This window comes from Takifugu flavidus, chromosome 17, assembly GCF_003711565.1.
Source record: "Takifugu flavidus isolate HTHZ2018 chromosome 17, ASM371156v2, whole genome shotgun sequence".
Taxonomy (NCBI): domain Eukaryota; kingdom Metazoa; phylum Chordata; class Actinopteri; order Tetraodontiformes; family Tetraodontidae; genus Takifugu; species Takifugu flavidus.
In genome coordinates this window covers 4,800,680-4,813,386 of record NC_079536.1, presented here as the reverse complement: position 1 = coordinate 4,813,386, position 12,707 = coordinate 4,800,680, and the positions used below count along the sequence as shown (strand labels likewise).

The window sequence follows — 12,707 nt, the reverse complement described above, 5'->3', positions numbered from 1 at the left end:
CTGTTGTAGCAGCTGCTGTATATCAATATATCAGGTTTTTAGGATGATATGAGATTAGGGGAAAGTGGACGCTTGTGTGTGCAGTGTAAACATGAGGAAGTGATTCAGAAAATGTTATATTTCATCGTTTATGTGCATTTATTCCTACTTTGGTACAAATGTTTACAGCCTAAAGACTCCTGGGTTTGTTGTGCTGCAGTGTTTACAGTGGCAGAATTAGTTTAGACCCCTACGGAAGTCTCAAAGTAATATTTATTTTTTAAAAGTAGGCCAGTCGTCAACACTGTAAATAGCAGCCAGATGACATTTGCTGCACTGTCAAGTATAATTATTCCGGATTTGGCATAAATATGTAATCCCAAAGTTCCTGCCTGTACAGTACAGAAGCACGCCAGTTAATCTCTTGCAGACTTCGCTTCCCCGACGGGGGTTTTTCCCTCATTAGATCTGCCTTGTGACGGCTCCGGGGCCGCCTTTCATTGTTCTAAACCGTTCCTCGGTGAGGGCTTTACTCTGACTCGTTCGCAACCACATGAAGAGGCACCTCTTTCTTTTGTTTCTGTCCAAAAAGTCCTGCCTCCAAGGGGCTGAAAGAGGGAGAGAGAGCCGAGTCACCGCTCATAAAGGGAAGGAGAAAAAGAGGCAAAGAGATAAGTAAGAATAATAGGATGAGAAGTGAGAGGAGACGGGATAGGTTTACTGTGGTGTGATATTTCCTCCGGTTCCTGTACATTCCAGCTGCTTCGTGAGGCATAAACCTGGGCTTTAGCCCTGACGCTAAAGCTAACACACCCACACACATCTCACGCATGCTTTCACTGCTCTCATTTCCCACCGCGTTGCTCACCGGCTGACTGAGACTTGGACAGCAGACTGTACGCAGTGACGCACCGTGTGCAGACAATGACAGCTCGGCCTCGGCATAGTCAAAACTCCAATCACGTGTCCAGGGGAGATCGGTTAGTCACATGGGAAACTGGTTTTTGTGTTGTTAAGTGAAGAAGAGAGTCCATTCAGATCCACGGAACTAAAAATATCACAACAATATTGCCACTACTTTTTCTGCAGGAGGCTTTCTGAGACCACAGAGGGAGCAATGGACTCTGGGACAGAGAAGAACTCAACACACACCAACACAAACTCGGGAATTCGCCTTAACTCGGAGGACTGCAACACAATGCCGGTGTCATGCCATTACATGAAGGATGGCTGCTGCCTCAGCAGCAATTTACATACAAATGCAGCTAAATATGTTCAAGGGTTCAATTCAAAACCCCAAATAGGAAAAAACAAGAAGTCATAACATGATTCATAGGGAGAAACAGAACAGGAAAGCTGTTCTTTACAAGCCTTTGAGTTTGCTCTTCCAGGAATGCCGTGAAGCATCAGCACTGGATGTTGTTTCACAGCACTGGAGTTTTTCTTTCCTCGCATTCCTTCCCCCTTTCCCCCCCCCCCAGTTTGACGTTCTTTGTCCTGACCGCTTGCACATGGAGGCGAAAGGAGACACTGGCGGCCTAATCCACTGCCAGAGGCATGCTAAAGCCATCTGGGCCCTAAACCAAACGTTCCGCGTCTCCTATATGAGATGAGGAGTGGGGGCAATGGTGGGAGGGAAGGGGGTGGAAAGAGGGTGAAGGAAAGTTAAGGGGGGGAGAGAAGAAGGAAAAAAGGGGGAGGAACAAAGGTGGGAGGTAAATGAGCCAGGCTATACTGAGGCATACTGTCTTTTGTGGTTTCCAGCCCTGACCTGCTGACCCTATACATCCTGTGGAAGGAGTAACGGGGGCGGAGAGAAAGAGGAGACGCCAGCCATAGGCAGCGGCTGCTGCTCTGTATGCAAGTGGGCATCTAAGGCAGCGCAGCCGGCATGGCGGTAAATATGGATAAATATACAGATGCTACAGTGTTTCTCACAGGTGTGAATTTTCCCACTCCTCTTCCTCTTTTCTTTCCTCCCCGAAGAACTGTGTGTGTGTGTGTGTGTGTGTGTGTGTGTGCGCGCGCGCGTGCGTGTGTGTGCGTGTGTGGGAGGGGTGTTAACAATGGTCTCAACATTCCCACTCTCCTGCCGAGAGCACTCGTTTGTCTCACGCATTCCTTTCCCCATTCATCTCTTCCCTCCTGGACGGAAAAAAAACTCCTGCTACTCTTAACACGGGGGAGGGGTCTGAGCGAGCATCTTATAATGTGGATCCCCCCCACAACCACCACCACAGTTCCCTGTTTTACTTGGTTAGTGAAGCAGCAAAGCTTCAAGAAAAAAGGGGGGGGCGATGTAACCCCTCCTTTTTGCCATGTGTGTGCGCGAGTTGTGGCTTATTTTTAATGACTGGTTGAAAAAATAAAAGAGGGAGGACTGCACTTGCACACTGGAGCTGAGTCTGGGACTTTCACAGAGAAGTCTTTAATTTGCACTGGGGCTTGGCCTCCCACACTGCTGAGCCCAAACCACCCACTTACACAGCCATGCACCATTCCTGAGTTAGCTCCAACGCACCCCCACCCCTCCCTGACAGCGAAAGCGACCTCGCCGCCGCACAATTCAGCAGCCAAACTTTCAAAAATCAAAGAGCGACAAGAGAGGAGCAAATGCTTCAAATGTTTTTTTTGCTTATGCTCGTGCCCCCCCCCCCCCTCCCAGTCTGTGTTTTTGGTTCACTCTGGGGGCTTTGAGGTTGCGAGCCCTGCCTTGCCCAGCTTTACCGTGCAGGAGCCACGAGGATCATCCCCAGCCAGCACGGAGGAAATCCTTTGCTTTTCCTGCGCCCCTTCTGATACCAAAACACAGAGAGGAAGAGCTAAAAAAGGAGGGGGTTGGAGGGGGGGGAGGACAGACCGCACCTGATGGAGCGGCCCCCGCACCCGCTTGATCCCACACGCCAAGTCTGCTGCGACATTTTAGGAAAGTAATTCCTTAAAGTAAACCATAGGCTCCTGTTATGGAGTGTGTTGTTGCTGCAGAGTGTGTGCGTGTGCTTATGTGTGTGTGTATGGGGGGTTGCCCACAGGGGTCCACTGCTGCAGCCATTCTTTGTGTTTACCATAGTCCTGTCAGCTCCTCCCCGTACCCCTCTCCCTCAAGTTTCCCCTGTCTTGTTTCAAGCAGGAGGGGAAGCATGAATGACATTCTCCCGACTTCCTGTGTCAAAGAAGATCCAAAGGGCTCTTCCCCCCAAACGGCTGTAATCAAAGCATTCCAGGCCATCGCAAACTGGAGCCAATTAAGTCATAAGAAGGCCCAAACAGCCACAGAGCGAGTCCCACTCGGTTTCATTCCTGTACAGACAGGACGGGTGCTCAGCTGATTCAGCACAGAATTATACAGGTGATTCACGTTGTGATGCGCCAGTCTCGGCGCGAACACTCTGCGATTGTTTGCAGTCACACAATCAGTAGCAAAGGTCACCGCGGATCACGTTGCATCAGAGCTTTATATTACACTAATTGGGCCACATTCAACGCAGGTTGAAACAGATTACACAAACCTGAGCTGCAACATGTTGCTGGAACTGCGGTGACACCTAGTGGACACTTTTATATTGCAGATCAAGAGAAATAGTTGAGGGGGGAGTCTTTATAGATTAAAAATGAGTAGATGCAACACGGATCTTTCCAGGTTCACACTCTCAATCTGAGTTGTTTTAAAAAAAATGCTGTTTTGTTGCTGTGTGAGTGAAAATGAGCGACAGTGCAAGTTCCCACTGGCGTGCATTCTCAGACAGTCATGACAGGCTGAAGTAATTACTGAGTGGTTGACACACCAGCATGGCGAGGATTTATCTCCTCCAGGAAGGGAGATAGCCAAATCACAGTTTACCCACATCCAGCTCCCAGTTTGGGCTTGATCCCAGCAGATGCGAAGCCACCCGCAGACACTCTGACACTGCTAACATTCCCGCGCATGCACACATCCGCACGCCTTCAAAGCTCGGCTGAGGCCCAGCCACGGGCCACAGCCGCTATCTGCCTCTTTGCTCTACACGTGAGCAAATGTGTTACCACACGTCTTGACCGAGCCCTTGTTTCCTGTCAAACACACCTTCTCGCGGCATCAAAGCGTGCAGAATGCAGCATAATGCAGGTGTGTGTGAGGGAGGCAGAGAAAACAGAGAATAAGAGAAACAGATGACACCAGGCTAGTATTTAATTCACATCCCCGCTTTGAATAATAATTCCACCTCAGAGGATTGCAGCTTTGATCCGCTGACACAGGTGTATTTCACATGCAGCAACATAGACACCTAAGTCGGGGCTTTACGGGTCCCTGTAATTAACACAAAAGCAGGAAATGGAGAATTATCCGAGCGTGCTGAGGAGCTGACATGCTTGGAGGGATGGATGGAAATAAAAAAAAGAGCATTCCTGGGCAACAACTTCCTGGTTTGATGTCTGTGTATCTCATGCACATATAGATCAAACTAACCATAAATGTCACTCATGATTAAGGGGCCCCAGTATCTCCCCGTCTCAAACTTCAAGCTGTCTTTTCCTGCCACTTAGACACACGTCATTAAAGACACTGGAGACACGTGTTGCAACTATAAAGATGGTGTCTGGAAGCAATACCAAAGGATAGAATGGACACAACCCCATGTGCTTCTGTTATCTGTTCCACAGAGACAGGGAAGGATCTGGAGTTCTCAGAGTATAGATATAGCTCCCCCTAGTGGCCAGTCGGGATATAAAAATGCCACAGGCCTGATTGCTGCTCTGTGCTTGAATTTGCCATTTCAACCACTTAAACAATGACAGTTATTTTTCTATAATCACGGCAACACTTCAGTGCACTATTAATTACAAAACTGAAAATTAGCTTTTGAGTTCAGTGTGCAAGAGGAAGCAACTATTGCACAGTTCTCATCCGACAACCCCAGATTTTCATTTCTATTCTTACATTCTAAGATGTTCAAGGGTAAAACAAAGGTGTTTTCTCAGAGAGCGGCTCGGACAGCCTCCACTCTCAGGCTCCACGGCGCTTAACAGCTTTGCACGACAGTCTTAATGAGCGACCGTATTTTCTCCTGACCTCTTTACCGTCGTTCTTTTGTCTCTGTTCTGCTTTTCACACGGATTACTTTAAATCTGGAATTAGCATTCCCTACAGAACCAAATAGTTAAAAGACCGACAAAAGAGGAAAGTTAAAAGTCAAAATGTGGGAGGAAGAAAAGGAAGAAACAGCAACATTACTTTAATATTAGAAGTTCTACACGATTAGGTGACATTTGTGTTTGTTTCAGGTGTCGTCGACAAGACTGATAATGCAGACATATAAAAATAAATATGTTTCCCCTATGGCAAACCTGAATATCTTTAACTTCATAATTGCTTTACAAAAAGGCACCGTGAAGGCCAGATGAGGTCGGCAGGAGTATTTGCAGCTGTTATAGGAGAGAATGACAGCAGGTAATTGACAGCGTGTGATATAATCCTGGCAACGCTGTCTCCCGTCTATTGCACAGAAGTGTGATAAGGTGATAACAGCAGCCATGACAGCTGCTAAAAACCTGACCAGAAAACTGAGAGGACTACTTTTTAAACTACAAAAACAAAAAAAAGGGGCAATGGGGCTATTGCATTAAACTTGCATCATTGATTTTTCCTTCCCGCAACCAGAAATCCACCACGTTAGATGATTAATCAGCCGTACGAGTGGAGAGCCCGATGATGGAATGTTTTGAATCTTTTTTCCCCGCTCTGTGCCAACACATTTAACTCAACGCCGCCTCACATTTAAAAACTGGTGCTTCCTTCAATAAATCGTGATCCTGGTCCTCGTTTGACACGCCGAGGCTGCAACATATGGTTGGGGTCCGGAGGATTGTGTTGTGACTTGGCTGAGAACCTGCTCCCAAAACAGCCACCGAGATTTTGCGTCATTATTTCGATGGCTTCGCGTGAGATCAGACTCTTCCGGCAGCTAAAAACAACCAAGGGAGTGGTGTTATACAGCTTTCTGTACAAACACAACCGGGGAAAGGAATGCTCTTTGAACCTCCTCTGTGTGCAGATGACTTGGACTTCTTGGACGAACGTGTCAACAGCTGAGCCTTCGACAACTCATCTCCAGTGGCCTCTGTCATCCTGGCATTATCGTGCTTGGATGACCTCAGCGTGTGTGTGTATGTGTGTGTGTGTGTGTGTGTGTGTGTGTGTGTGTGTGTGTGTGTGTGTGTGTGTGCGTTAAAGTGTGCCTCCTCTTTTTGTGTTGTGCTCAGGAGGATCCCAGAGCCTCTGCTAAGAATAGAAACAGGAAGCTGCTCGGTGAGTGGGCAGACGTGGCTCATATGAGTCACAGATGAACGGCTTGGATATGTGGGGCCTCAGATTTCTTGTCTGTCACACAGCAGGCTGTTAGCTGCCCTCCACCTACAATCCACCTAAGGGGCCTTGAACTGGTAAACGGCATCTGTCATCTCTTTTTCAGTCAGACTGATGAGGCCTGGTGCCGTTCCCTCCTCTGGAAGTTCATTTCACCACGCACGAGTATGCAATGGTCATTCATATGAGTCCAGAAGGGCTTAGAGTCTGACCCACATGCACGACGGGGGCCACACCTGTCAGCCTCTCATCAGAAATATGATACTGAAATAGACCCAGGGTTGGAAGGTGATCAACATTTCCCAGCTGCCAGGACTGGAGGGGCAGAGCAGGGCAGAGCAGAGCAGAGCAGAGCAGCACAGAGGTTAATCTCAGCCTGCTCTCCATCGAGCGTTTCAGGACTAAATCGGGTTTCAAGGGACGTGGAATAAAATGATAAAAACAATGGAGGAAAATAAACACGACAAAATTGCTTTTCAGTCTAAATCTGGATCGCGTTTTAAAAAGAAATGAGGGGCGGCGTTTAAAATGGACACAAAAACAGTATGCAATCAGTTTGAAAAGTCTGAAACGCCATATTTAACAGCGCCGGGAAAACAAATCAGGCACTGCAAGCGAGAAATGTCATTGTTTTCCAAGATTACCTCAGCCGTGTCTGTGAAAACAGGCGTGTGTTGCCACCCTGCTGGATGAGCTCATCAAGGCTCAGCAAGTGTTCAGGGACTGAGGAGTCCAACTGTTATAAGTGGAGGTGGAATCTTTTCATAATCTTCCATGTCTGCGCTGTAATTTGTCAGGTTTTACACTTCATACTACACAAACAATGAATGCAAGCTGGCAGGTTGGCCTATAAGGACAATGTGGTCATCTTTGCGGTTGTGTCATCTTGTAGCAATGATGTCTTTTTATCACAATATGATGCTCCAAAATGTAAATATTGTTATCTTTCACTGTCTCCAATGCTCCCTATTCTCCGAACCCCAGAGGTGAAGCACAAGTAATTCTATTTTGACACATCGAGCCCTAAACTACCAAATTTATCAAATTAAGATGCTGTGAACAAACTTTCCACACAGCAAAGCACCCCGTGGCAAAGTTTAGTGGGTTCTTCTGTGCCGTATGACTTTTAAAAAGCCTCTAGGATGTTATTTTTATTTTATTATTAATTTGATAGATAACATTATTCACAAGTCCAACCTCTTAAAAAGTTCCTGATTTTGAGGTTGTACAGTATTTTTATAACCTGCCTTTGTGTTTTGTTTTTAATTATTAAAATAGGGGCTATTAACTAAATCACATTCTGTGGAGTTTCATAGTTTTATTGAAAATGGGGGTGTTGAAATTGAACCAAACACATAAACAACACATTATATTGGTTGAATTGAGCACTGTAATGAGCTTTATTCTTTTGAAATGTGTTAGTTTCCTGTATAATTTTAAAACGTCCATTTGGAGCATGAATAAGCAGAAAATATACGCGTCCAAGCCCTACCATCACGTTTTCCGGTTGACACTTTCAAAGTAAAGGAGAGTGACGCACTTAAACTACACGAGGAAAATTGGCAAAATCGTGCCTGGCATACAAGCGACATTACACAATCTACTATTAAATATCTTAACTCAAATATAACATTATATTGCTGGGTTACCACAACCGTATTTAAAGAAGAACCGCACGTGCCCTCCAGGTCAGCGAACGACAATTTGGGCTTTTAGTCTGAAGGCTGCACCACTGACTTCCGGTCACCTGCTCGCGATCGAACTGCGACATCTTTACTTGACTCACAGCAGAGAAAGATGGGGCTCGTGTACTCACAAAGGCAGATCCAGTGATCACAGAAGCCGAGCAGCGCCCCGTAGAGACACTGCAGCACCGACATGGCGACGTCTGGTCCACAACTACGAGCTCGAACCGACTGAGTGGCCAGACCGCTTCTTTTCCCTGGCCTCGCCGGGGATATTGGATCCGAGCGTGGACGCGCCCCATTGACGGGACGCGCTTGGATCGCATCCCACACCCACCCCGCGTTCAGCGCCTGGTGGGACGGTCCCGATCACACTCATCTGGAAAACTACAGTCCCGATTTAGGAAAAGGGGATTTTCCGCCCTCAAATTCCAGGACGTTGATAGAGAAGGTTAAAAATAAGTGATTTTATCGCTGTCCTGCTCACTCGGTCTTCAAGTGACATTTAAAGTAATTAAACATATGGTATAAATCTTTTTCCTAATAAATGGACGTGTTTTTTTTTTTTTTTTACTTCCGCCCCCCAATTATTATTATTTTTATTATTTCTCAGTAGTAAAATCCATGAGAATGTGATCTTTGAAGATTACAGGCCTGGGAAATAATAATCTAGCCATGCTTCCAATGGTTTAAAAACAAATTTCCAGTGAGAAAAACACAGGGACTGGTCCTTCTTATCATATTATCATAATTTCCAGCACATGAGTTCAGATGCCCAATCAATGACTACGCTGATAGCTATCAATAATTGTTATTCTGCAATAATGGTGACTGTTTACTTTCCCCACCTTGATGTTAACTCATCACAGAGTCCACAGACACACCAGATGGACAGATGGTCGAATCCCCAGTAACAAATGCTGCAGCAGCGTGATGCTTTTAGGTCCTGTAGTCCAGTTGACCCTGTCGTCCCCCTCAAACCCACCTTGGGAGTCAGACATGATTATTTTCATTCTGAGCAGCAAAGTTTCGGCCTTGGACATTTTGTGCCGTGGTAACCAAAGATGTTATTTCCTCTCAGGCTTTCTCAGAACAGGAGTGGAAAGATGCCAGGGACAAGTCTTTCATAATTGGGTCAGGCCGTCTGGCAGTTTTTCATCCACCCACTGGCTCTGACTGGAGAAGAAAGGCCAGGGGTGCAGTGCTGTGATGCTCTGGGCCCCTGGGGGCAGCATTGCACAGGTTTTTTAAAGACTGAAGCCGAGAACACAAGGAAACCCCCATGTTGCATAAAAGCAGACATTGACTGCATTATATAACTTCCCTCTTTCAGATTCAAAAGAGCAGAATAAAACTGATTAAAGCAATATTTCTTTAAAACAGCCATCTGGAATTTAAATAAATCCAACTTGGAGAGCGCATATTAAATCATGTATAGTAGAAGCATTCCATTCCATTATTTGGCAGGTTCAAAGGGAAAGAGGCAGGAAGACGCTAAGATGGAGGTGTGAGATTTCGCTTTGTCTCCCAAAACCATCCCCAACACCAGCTACAAGCATGCCTCAAACACTTAAGCAATGTTTTACAGAGTGCCAGCTCTGTTCTGGGGCTGCAGGGAATCCACAGTCACTGAATTAGACATCATTTTACAGCAACTAACGGAAGGAAACAGGCTTTTTCTCCCTCAGCCGATCCCCACGCACCTCTGAAAAATAGATGTTGGGAAAATGAGACTGGGTAATTGACAGAAGGTCACAGAGCAGCGAAAGGCTGAGGGGACGTCAATCAGCTTTGGATGCGTTGGTGCTAAAATCGTCTTCCCGCTAATTAAAGTTCAATATGTCTTAAAGGAAACGGCGGGATGATTTAAGTGCTGCTGTCTGCGGTTGTTGTGCAAGAGCCCAAGGAGGTAAAAGCAAAGAAGAGCGAGGAGGTGATTAATACGTTAACTGGGGATGACTCAGGGTGGAGGAGCTTACAGAGGCAGCAAAAATCCTCACATTACCCGATTGCAGTGGATTTTCCCAAGCTGTAGAAAGAGGATCTGCTTTAGATTTTATTAAACCGATCCAAAGGAGCTGATATTGGGGCCAACACGTCCGATGCTGAGCAGTGATGCGGCTGTGTGTGTGTGTTGTGTGTCAGCCCGAACGCACAAAGGCGGACGCTGGAAGCCGCAGCCTCTCGACATTCAAAGAGAGGAGATCAAAGGACAGCCCTCTCACTCGAGTCTCCTTCCTCCGGATTAAAAAGATCATCAATAATAATGGGTTGGATCAGCTAAGCGAGCGAGCTGGAGAGCCTGAGCTCGAGCTGATAGGTGAAGCTCCCTTCCCCTCGCCCATTTGTGGGGACGTGCGCGGCGTCTTGGCGGGTTGCCACGGGGACAAACGGGAGCAGAAACTGAAAGCGCAGGCTGCTGCCTGAGCCGTCCCGCTGAAGCATCATGCAGTATTTACCACGACAACGTCTCCACTTCTCACTCTGCGCTCCCGGCTGGTTTCAGTTTGTGTCGATGCATTCGTGTCTCTGTTTCTGCACCACAGGATAAAGAAACAAAGTTGTGATTGTTTACTCGCCTCACCCTCGGTGTTTTTCTTCTCCGTGTAAAGGGAGGGAGAATATTCCAGACAATTTATTTCATTCCCAAGGGCCCACGTTATTTATTCAAGGCCCATTGGAAGGTGCCACTTATGGAATTTATTATTTAAACCACAATCATGACTGAAATCATTTTAAACTGGGGCTGGTGGTGTGCATTATTACAATAACGCGCAAAATGGAATCCACCATTTTCCATCTCTGCTTCTCTGCTTTACTCCACCAAGAAATTCCTCAAAACTCTGTGAAACGCCTCAAAGCTGCGTTCATTTTCATATGACGCGCTAGAAAAACAAGCAGACAGAAATACAAGAAAGAGGGTTATCCTCCAGATCTTTTCTCATCCTCCTTCCCTGCTTTCCCCCCCTCTTCAATCACCTCCTCTCATGGGGAGGAGAGGAAGGAGAGGTAGCTAATTAATTACAGTGACGGACGACTCGGCGGCGGAGCTCTAAGGACGTGATGAATTGAGCGGCGCTGCAACTATGACAGTAATCTGAAGTAATCCCCTACCTTCGCTGCGCCGGCCACGATGGACTGCTCGCCACATTGCCTTATAATCTATCATGCGCACCCACTTCCTTGTCTGCTCCGTTCCACCCCAATGCTGGACAATATAGGTGAGCGATGGAAAAAGTCCAAAATGTTCCCAAGCTTCCCGAGGAGCAGCGACCACACGGCTTTAATATCCAGGTGCCAAGTTCATTAAAACAGCTCTGAGGCAGACAAGTGTACAAACACACACACACTTCCACCAAGTCACTTATCACCTGACATCTCCACGTTATCGGTGAATAGGGCCGTTGCAAAGCATGCTGGGGGACAGCTTGAGGTGAAAGAAAGACTTCCTGTATCAGCAGGAGCAAACAGCACAACTGTCTGGGCTCAGAAAGCGCTTAATCCCTGAGACACTACACCTGATAGATGGTGTTCATTATCTTCTCCTTCCTCTGGGGGGGAAAGAAGTCACACTCCTGATCCCTTCAGTCATTCATGGATCACCAGCTGCCACACAATGGAACAATCAGGAAGATCCTTTACAACCCTCAACTGCGTTGTTGCCCTTAATTGTCAATAGGTGTAAAGTGATAAAGAAATTCCAGGAAGCTAAATGTTATTAACAGGAAATAGTAGCAATCTGAAGGGACTAATAGCGTTCAGAAATGTTCATTTTGTTAAATTAATGACCTGAATTGATTGAAAATTTGATCGATGACGAGAAAATGGGTTTAATTAGCATCGCCGCGGCTAGCTATCGAGACGGGGGCGACTTGTGATTAGTGCAATTTACGGAGAAAGACAACGTGTGCGAGGGCGGTGTGAGGGAGCGGCGTTTGGGAGGAAACGCATGGACACCCAGTGCTGCCTGCCAGCACGACTCAGCATCAGCGGAGCAAGCGGCGACGCCGGAAAAGCCAAGCGCTCCGGACCATGAGGGTACACAAGAGGACTAAAATAAGACCTATCAGTCACTAAGCCTGGGGGGGGAGGTAACGTCTCTGCATTCATCATATTGTATTGTACTGGGTCGGATAAATAATAATACACAGGCTGGAAAATAAAATTGTTTCCCTGTCAGTCACACACGGGGGCTAATTTCAATATGAAAATAACCCAAATCTCCAATAGAAAAATCTGCACGGCCTTTTTTTAAGGACATGCTGTATTTTTCCTGCTGCTGCCACATCACGTAAGTTTCTCTGTTAACACCGCAGCCCATATATAATACATAGATTCCGACCACGTGGGAATTTATTATGCATGGTCACACTGACCTGTGCTGCTCTGGATGGTCCTGACGGTGGTGGTGGTGCGCGGGGGGGAGCCGGTCCTCCTGTTGCCGACCTTGGCGCCACCTCCTGCCTCCTCCTCCTCCTGCGAACAGCCCTTCTCGATGGCGCGCACGTAGCTGTGGCTGCGCATGCGGAAGCAGCCGGGCACGGGCAGGTCCAGGGCGTCCATGGCCTGCGACTCCATCTCGCTGAAAACAGACTCACACACCGCCTCAATCTGCCCGTTGACCTCCACCTCGCTCACCTGCGGACGTGAGGAAAACAGGAGATAACAGCAAAACAAGAGCGGGGACACCGGAAACTAAA

The 12,707-nt window shown here is 47.0% G+C and overlaps 1 protein-coding gene across 4 annotated transcripts in view; it reads right to left on the bottom strand.

Moving 5' to 3' along the window:
- Nucleotides 1–12,707, bottom strand: part of dlgap1b (discs, large (Drosophila) homolog-associated protein 1b) — a 60,046-nt gene that overhangs the window by 12,326 nt on the left and 35,013 nt on the right. For all 4 annotated transcript variants that reach the window (XR_008946769.1, XM_057012392.1, XM_057012394.1 and 1 more), the window contains one exon: nt 12,384–12,645. Coding sequence is in view for 3 of the 4 variants with exons in the window: in XM_057012392.1 (XP_056868372.1) it covers nt 12,384–12,645 (262 nt within the window). In the remaining variant the exon portion in view is untranslated. The remainder of the gene's footprint in view (nt 1–12,383; nt 12,646–12,707) is intronic.